The 9,202-nt window shown below is 41.5% G+C and overlaps 2 protein-coding genes across 2 annotated transcripts in view; one reads left to right on the forward strand and one right to left on the reverse strand.

Moving 5' to 3' along the window:
- Positions 1-9,202, reverse strand: part of RIMKLB (ribosomal modification protein rimK like family member B) — a 266,672-nt gene that overhangs the window by 180,450 nt on the left and 77,020 nt on the right. The gene's annotated exons all lie outside the window — the stretch shown is intronic.
- Positions 2,609-9,202, forward strand: part of MFAP5 (microfibril associated protein 5) — a 46,437-nt gene continuing 39,843 nt past the window's right edge. The window contains exons 1-2 of the mRNA XM_044419324.1: positions 2,609-2,668; positions 3,003-3,065. Of these exons, the coding sequence (XP_044275259.1) occupies positions 3,005-3,065 (61 nt within the window). The 5' untranslated portion in view covers positions 2,609-2,668; positions 3,003-3,004. The remainder of the gene's footprint in view (positions 2,669-3,002; positions 3,066-9,202) is intronic.

Raw genomic sequence — 9,202 nt, forward strand, 5'->3', positions numbered from 1 at the left:
ATACTGCTGTACACAACTCTGGTGCACCCACAACTGGAGTACTGCATCCAGTTCTGGGCTCCAAATTATAGGAGAGACATAGGTTACAATCAGTTCAGTGCAGGGTCACAAGAATGGTAGCTGGGTTGGGAGGGATAACATAGGAAGAGAGATTGAGGGAACTGGGTCTTTTCAGCCTGGAGAAGAGGAGCCTCTGAGGGGATCTTTTAGCACCTTATAGCATGTGAGGGGATGTCATGTGGAGGAGGGCCCTGACCTGTTCTTCCCTGCAATGGAGAGTAGGATGTGTTCCAAGGAGCAAAGCTCAAGGAACCAGGCTTTAGGTTGGCTGTTAGGAAGTACTTCCTGACAGTCAGGACCCCTAGGATATGGAATGGGCTTCCAAGGGAGGTGGTCAAGGTTCCATCAGTGAGGGCATTCAAGGAAAGATTGGACAACCACCTTGGGGATTACCTGAGCGGAGCTGGCTGGTCAGACTAGATGGCCCAGGAGGCCCCTTCTGACTCACTTTGTTTCTGTGTTTCTAAGAGTGTGGCTTAGCAGGAAGGAATGATTAGAGAAATTTCCTGAGGATCTCAATTATTTCTACCCACTATTAATCGAAGCCTGGCAGAACTCTTCATTCAACAGGCGTGTTTGTAGACAATCTGAACACTACTTTGTCTCTTTATGTTGGATATACATTTATATATCTTTCTATGCATATCTAGTCCTCCACCCATTGCTGAAAACCAAGAGAGTGCTACAGCTTTGCGTGTGTGTTTCTGTGTGTCTGTGCATGTAGCAGTCAGGGAAAGGGTAATTAAACCCATACCCCAAATCTACCAGTCTATTCTAGAAGATGATGCTTGCGTCTCCTATACAAACCTAAAGCAACAACTTATCAGTAACAACAGTGGTACGGTTGCCAGGACAGGCCGTGGGCATTCCCATGCTAGAGACATCGAGGCAAAAACGAGTGAGATGGTGTGACTTGACGTTCTGCACCAGCAGGGGGTTGAACCCAACGCCTTTCTTGGCCCCTTCCAACCCTACCATTCTATGAATCTATGTATGCCGAAGAGATTAGTCTTTGTAAAAGAAGCAGAAGGCACAGCAATTGAGCATCTAAATGGTATTCAGAAAAAAACTTGCTTGCTCAGAGTTGCTTATGGCTGGGGCCACAGCTAGACCAGGACTTATCAGTCTTGCACGGAAACAGGTGTGTGAATGACAGTGACATAGCAGTAATACAGCAGAAGGCAAATACAGCAGGATGGAGGAAAGAACAGCTACTGCTACTAGACCAGACTCACTTTGTAATGTGCTGTCAACCTGTCGGCCTGCCTACCCAGTCAAAGAGGTAAACACAAGAAAGCTCATGTAGCACAGAAGTTCCAATTTGAATCAGGAAGCCCTTGCTTCTGGCTCAGACACGTAGTCCGTGGTTTGGCTCACTTGCTTTAGTGATCTGCTCTGAATGTAAGAAACATTCTGCTTTCTGGCCGTGGTCCATTTGAAAACTGGATTGTGTTTAGCAGTTGACTTGCAGTGACCTGAAACTGTATGTGGATCATATTGCTTGCTGACTTGTTTTCTGCCTTTTTATGCAAAGCAAATGCAAGGTATAACAACACATGAAAGCAATGCAGTAATAAAGAATTGGAATATCAACAATGAAGATAGCATAGATGGAAAGGAAACAGCTCCAAAATCTAAGGACTGTAGAAATGCCCAAAAAAGCATATCCATTAACTGAAGAATGACCATGAGAATAGTTTTAAGCTCCCTCTTTAATGCTAGCAACAGGAGGATCAGACACACTTGCCCATGAAAGCCATAACATCATCTGGGTGCTGTGATTGAAAAGTCTTGCCTCTTTTAGTAATGGTGGGACAGCAAGAAGAGCTTCAGAAGAAGGGCACAGTTTCTCAGTAGGTTCAGGTACGAGAAGGCTGGACATTTAAGATTTTAATGGCTAGCCCACGCAATGAACAGAGCATTTTCTGCAGCATTCATCCCAGACACCTTCAGACTCCATTTCAGATCATGAGCGCAACCATTAGGCTTTTTCAGGTCTCTCTTCCATGTATATATGCTACCCAGGGCTCCCAGCTCAGACAACATGCAGGCACTAAAACTGACAAACCTAATAATGTCCAAACTCTGCAATCTGAAGTAACCATTTCATCACACACCATGCTCTCCTTTGATAGCGCTCCCTTACACCACCCCCATCCACTGCCCAAGACAAGCTGCTTTAAGGCCAGCTCTAGTTTATTGGATTTTTTCAAGATTTTAAGGGGATCTTGTTTTTATATGAAAAAACAAGTACTACTTCATCCTCTTAAGGGTCGAGAGAAACAAGATGCACATCCAGGACAGACAATCCACCCATGGCCATTCTCCATCCAGAGGGAATAGGAGGAGCTGGTTACTCTTGAGTTACTATAAACTTTGGAATGAAGTAATGGGACTGTTTCTCCCACTTCTCCTCATTCCATTTGCATGATGACTCCAAGTTCTACTACTTCTTTCTTTAGTTCAATTTTGCAGGAAAGCCAAGGAAGAACATTTGCCAGGATTGGGAGTGGCTATGCATTCTGGCCAAGTTCGGGGACCAGTTGAAGGGGAACAAGACAGTTCCTGCTGTGGAAAGAAACAGAGTGCATGGTTAACAGGGAGTGAAGTAAGTTGTGTCTCTAAAAGTAATTGTTAGAAGGTGACATTTCAAAAGATCTTTTAATAGGAGATCAATCAACAAAGCTAGTGGGTAAGCACGTGGAAGACAGATCCTTTGATGGATAGCAGGAGGGAAAAAAAGGAAGGAAAGAGAGTGTTATGTTCAGTTTGAAATATTTAAGTTTCCGATGGAGCAGTGGAAAAAGCAAAGCTGGTGGTCACAGAAAATGAGGAGCGCAAAACGGATGCAACTGTTGCTGTGCATCCGTGGAAGAGGAAAATGTGTAAGAGATTTGCAAGTAGCTCCCATTTATTTTCTCTCTTTCTTTCTCACTTTGCAGGGATGATGGCCTGCGGAGCTCAGATGCTGCTGTGCCTCATAGCTCTAGCTGTCCTGCCACCTGGTGAGTCTGCTCAATGGAAGCTCTCTCTGGGTTTCCCTTCTTTTCCCTGCAATGTAGATGCTGATACAGAGGCTATTGCTATGCACCAAAAGGGAGCTGATACCAAAAAGACAGAAGGAAAATTAAGGAGAGGGAGAGAAGCTGTGAAACCAGACTGGGGTAATGGGGCATTTTCCATGGGTGCATCACTGGCATATACTGCAATGCCAACATTCAAGTGCAAAGTCATCTTAGCCTTTAGTTGCTTCCAGATGGGTAACTCCTTGAGCTGCCAATTAAAAGTATGGTGCAGTTATTCTATCTTTCTCTCCCTAATGTATTTTCTATCAAAAGAAAAAAAAAGTCAAAGAAACTGTGGGAAGACACAGAATTATAAATAGAAGACTGGCTGAGAGTGATGGGAGTTGAAGTCCAGCACATTTGGAGAGCACCAGGTTGGGAGGATATCTTCATGCCTATATTATAGCTATATTCAGCTGTGGCCCTTAGAACAAAAGTTGGTTAGATTCAGGGTAAATTTGTGCACAATATTTTATGGTTAAATTGGTTTTAAAAGTAATTCTCTTTCTTGTGGAATCTTGGGACTTATTCAATGAGACACTGTGGAATCTCTGTCAGATAATTCTCAGCATTATCACTAAACTATTATCCCCAGTATTCTATGAGGGACATCAAGGGAACTGATGCAACAGTTTGTATTCAGTGTACTCCATCACGTGCTTTCAGATAAACATCTCCTAGCAATACCAATCCAAAGACATTGGCTCAGTTCACACGTAATGAGAAGGCATCATGGGTGTACTTTCCCATGGGGAAAATGTCGCAGTGATTGCCACTGATTTGAGTTACTTGGGACATAATGGGGTATACCATAGCTGCTTCTTATGGGGTTCAAAAGAGTGCCTGGGTTCTAGACTGTTTGTCACATAATGAGAATCTGAGTGCGTTTGCATATAATGAGAAGTTGTCACAGCTGAAGCACTGCTAATCAAACGGATACCTGCAGGCACTGCAGCCCGCTGTGGCTAATCGGTGATGGTGCAGGCCAGGTTCTAGAGACCATGGGTTAGAACAGACCATGGGTTAGAACAGACCATGGGTTAGAACAGAGCAGCCAGCCACCCTCACATACGTAAAGTGGCATAAACCTCCTACCACAGGGCGTATTGACCATGGCGTGTTAACCGCTCTTTCTCATGCAAATCAGGCTGCTCTTCTCAGTAACATAAATGGCACGTTAGAGATAAAAATCACTTCAGTGACCCCCTGTCCCAACTGTCTCCCCAAACCTACATCAGAAATGTTACCTGATCAGCCAGAAATACCACCCTGCCATTTACATGGTAGGCTGCAGAGATTAGTCTTTGCACAAGAAGCACAATGGGCAGTGTCAATGCAAGGAATGAATGCCTGGATCCAAACGAAGCACACAGTCAAGCACTCAACCATTTATTCACAGCAAACAGTCCTAAATACTACAGCTCTGAAGGGGAGCCAGTTTAAGACCAAAGGAAAAGAGCATGCACAGAGTGTTTCATGGAGTTGGTGTCACATAAGCATTGCAGGGAGCGAAATGAGAATTTGGATGATTTACAGGAACACTATAGAAGCACACAAGGACAATACAGAAACATCAATAAATCATCAGGAAAACATCAGGAAACATATTATGACACCTCAGGTGCTTGAGCAACAGATTAAAAATGAAACAGTCAAAAGTTTCAGAATTTAACAACTTTCAATATTTGTTTTTACATCTGAAGTAAGAAATTCCATAAAGAGAAAGAGTAAACTAATTTAGTATTTAGAGAGCAAGCATACCGTGTTTCCCCCAAAATAAGACCTAACCAGAAAATAAGCCCTAGCATGATTTTTCAGGATGCTTGTAATATAAGCCCTACGCCCAAAATAAGCCCTACGCCCAAAATAAGCCCTACTTAAGAACGTCAGACAGACAAATGGGGAAACACGGTAGTACATCCGTTGCAACACACAATGGATGAACTACAAAATAACAATGTTAATATAAAATTAAATATAAATAAATAATATAATTGACATTAATACTTAAAATAAATGTTAATATACATTATAATTAAGTATTTGTAAATACCGAAGCGGGCATCTTAGGATGAGAGGTAAACACCCATGTAAACTTGTACATTGTATGTGTTGTGAGCCATCCTGAGATGCCAAGGCATGTGGTGACGGCATTTAAAAGTTTTAAATAAATAAACTGATGAACATGAGACTTCTTGCTGAATGACCAATCAGAGTACAGTGTGAGGCAGCACTAGGGCTCCCTCTTCTGGCCAGAGACCAGAATAGCAGCCCAGGTGGCCGTGATTGACTGTGGACCTGGTCCTGCCACCACCAGCGCTGCTATTCTGGTCTCTGGCCAGAAGAGGGAGTCCTGGTGCTGCCCCAGAACCTCACATACAGACACAACACAAGAATAACATCAATACATCGTGTATTGCAACAGACGCACTTAATGCATGAATGCAAAATGCAAGATGACTGCAAAACGAAAGAGCTATACTGTCGAGTACAAGAAAGGAATTGTGGAGGACTCTTGGGGCAAGTATATTATGGCTTTTGTAAGAAAAAAATAAGACATCACCTGAAAATAAACCCTAGTGCACCTTTTGGAGCAAAAATTAGACCTGGTCTTATCTTATTTTCGGAGACACATGTAGAAGCAGCTGAAGGCTATTTATAAAGCTCCAGCAAGATTACAGTTGTAACAGTTGTAACAGTAACTGGAAGGTGCTGACAAGAGCTCCTCACCACATACCAGCAGTTAGCAAGTTGATACATTATGTGGATTCAAACTGATTACATTGTAACTTCCTCCTTAGCTGGCTGGTGACTCATTTGCATAACCTGAGACTCCATCCATGACATTTGGAGGGTGCAGGAAGGAAGGCAAAGTTTTCTTTAATTCATAATATAAAACTATCCTTAGTTAGGCCAATTCCAAAGACGGCAATTGAGCATCTAAATAGTATTCAAAAACAACCTTGCTTGCTCAGTGTTGCTTATGGCTGGGGCCACAGCCAGACCAGCACTTATTGGTCTTGCATGGAAATAGGTGTGTGATGATGGTCATATAGCAGAAGGCAGCCGGGTAACAGAGGAAGCAGCCATTTTGTCTCCTGCTGTTTTCATGGGCTGATTGCTGCTAGTTGTCATATTGAAAGCTTCCTCCTCTCCCACTTCACAGCTTTAATTTTTAGAGTTAATGCAGATATTTTCCCCTGTTTGGCTCTGCATGAAATATTTTTTCTACCTGAACAATCTCATATTACATACCTTCATGAACAAAGTGTTGTTTTGTGTCCATTCAGGTCCTTCTAGAGAGAGGTTGCTAGTGCTAGCAGCCAAAAGAGATTGCATAGCTATTCTATATTTATTTATTTATTTATTTATTTATTAAAACATTTCTATGCCACCCCATTCGCCGAAGCCTTGGGGCGGCTCACAACATAAAATATAATACATAAAACAAATTAACAATATAAAATAAGTCGCCCTGGCCAGATAAAATAAGCAAATAATATTAACAATTAAAATGACGTTTAAATGTATTTTAAACGTATTAAATGTATTTAATGTATTTTAATGGGATAAGCCCTCACAAAGAAAACACTGGGGTTTTACACAAATGAAGTTAATGCCATTTAGATCACTAGTAAAAATCCGTGAACACAATAGGGAGGCTGCACAATAAAAGCCTCATCTGGAAATACCCTTCCCCAGGGCTTTTTTTTTTTTTTTGTCATAGAACGCACCGGAACGGCGTTCCATCACCTTTTTTCCAATGGATTTTACAAAGTGATTTTGAACGGAGTAGCAGATCAGCAGCAAACATCATTAACATAGCGCCTCAGGCTGCTACTGTGTCTGCTATCTGCTCTCTGATCGTGAGAGATAGTGGCTTGGGCTTGGGATTGGTGTGTGTGCTTACTGCCTGCGGGGGACATGAGTTCCCGCACTTTTTTTTTTTTTTTTTTACAAAAAAAGCACTGCCCCATGTCAATTTCTTTGAGGAAAGGTGTCTTTTCTATGCAAGGCTATTAATCTGCTGTTAAACTGCTCTATCTATCCAGTTTTGTTCCAGAATTAAGATCTGAGCAGTACCAAGAGTGTTTCCTTTCCTGCTTTCTACTACATAATTCTAGGACCTTTCATAGAATCAGGGAATAGTAGAGCTGACAGGGGCCTATAAGGCCATCAAGTTATGTTCAACCCCCTGCTTAATGCAGGACTCATGAGGCATTTATACTTCACTTGTCTACGCATAGTTGTTTGTGGTTATTTAGATGTTTTGATTCTCCAGTATCACTTCTGTTTTCAGACAGCATTTCTGGGAAGTCTTTTTCAGAGCAAACAAAAAAAAATGTGCTACTTAATCGTTAAAGCAAAAGTAAATGCTTTTTTCACTTCTGTATTTATGCTATTTTGCTATAGAACAGAGCCTCCCAGATGTTATTTGCAGAAAAGCAGAAAAGGAAATACTCTTCATATTGTGCTCAGAATTCTATTTAGTGATGAAACAGCAAATACATAAGGTGGATTAACAGCTGATTAATAGTTCTGTGTTGGAATATTTTATGTGGCACTAAACTGGAACAGAATGAAACATGTATACAAAAAGCAGTGCTTTTCAAGTAAACACAACATTTTTCCTGCTCTAAAACTACTTGCTGAAAGTGCTATCTAAATAGAACAAAAACTGGAGGGTCACAATCGTGTAAAGAATTGGTAAATAATTTGTGATTAGGAATGTTGAGTGCATGATAGAAAAGTCCAAAATATCCAGGGCAGCTTTGCAGCTCAGGGTTTTTTTTTTTTTTTTTTTTAAGGAAAGAGAAGGCAGCAATTTACGGTATAATCCTTTGTCATCCATCCTTGAACACAAGCCTCTGAACACAATTTCCACCACCCTGCACCTAGTGCACTGTTTTTCATCTGGATTTGATGTAAGATGTTGAGCCAGACTCCTCCTGCCTCACCCTCTAGTATTGCCCCTCTACCTCTCTTCAAGGTTGATGGCCAACCTTGCAAACAGCCCGGTTCTTTCTGTGCTGGCTTCAGGGGGCGGGGGAAAGGGGAGCATAATGGAGATTCTGTGTTCAAACTTCAAGTTCAATGGTTGAAACTATTTATTTATTTATTTATTTATTTATTTAGAAAATTTCTATGCCGCCCCATTTGCCGAAGCCTCGGGGCGGCTCACAACATAAATTATTATCATTATTATTAGAACATTTCTATGTTATTTTAATTAAATAACTTCAATTAAAATAATATAAATTAACAGTATAAAATTTGGAGTTGGGACTCCAAAAAATCCTGTTTCCCACCTCAGTAATGTTGGAAGGCCAACAATTGTGACTTCAGTTGCCCTTAATTGGTGTTTTATGAATCCTGTTTATTTACAAGTGTGCATATGAGCATGTAACGTAGGCACTTACCTGCAACTGCAGAACCCCTGAAGGTGCCTAAGAGCCAAACTACACTGGATGCAAAATCACGGAGTGCACCATCCAATGTCTTTTTGTTTACTTCAAAATTTCCGAGCAGCTATAAAGGCCATTATATGAAACAGGGAAATATCCCCACCCACAGAGGTACTGCTGCTGCTCCTGTTGTTGCTGTTGCTGTTGCATTTCATTTATAGCATGCCTTTTTTCCATTTGTGAGGAATCCAAGGTGGGTCGCATAGCTCCAAGGTAAATTGACCTGAAAGGAAGTGACTAGCCCAAAATCACCAAGTACCTTCATGGCCAAGGGGAGACCAGAGGGGACTAGGACCTGAATCTCCCAGATTCCCAGTCCAGAACTCTACCCACCATACCACACTCTCTCTCCACTTTCAGGGAGTGACATTGGTGATGGAAAAAAATACTTAAAAGTATAATATACATGGAGGCTCCATTTAGCAATCAAGTTAAATAGATGTTTAATTTGATCAAGTTTCAATGGTTTCAACGAATGTGTTCATTTCTGGTCATGGCCATCACTACATCTAATAGCAGACTGTGACTCTTGGCAGTCTTCCTCTTTTCTCAACCAGCATGAAGGGAAGAAGAAGAAGAAGAAGAAGAAGAAGAAGAAGAAGAAGAAGAAGA

This window comes from Varanus komodoensis, unplaced genomic scaffold, assembly GCF_004798865.1.
Source record: "Varanus komodoensis strain SLA01 unplaced genomic scaffold, ASM479886v1 scaffold101, whole genome shotgun sequence".
NCBI classification, from domain to species: Eukaryota; Metazoa; Chordata; class Lepidosauria; order Squamata; family Varanidae; genus Varanus; species Varanus komodoensis.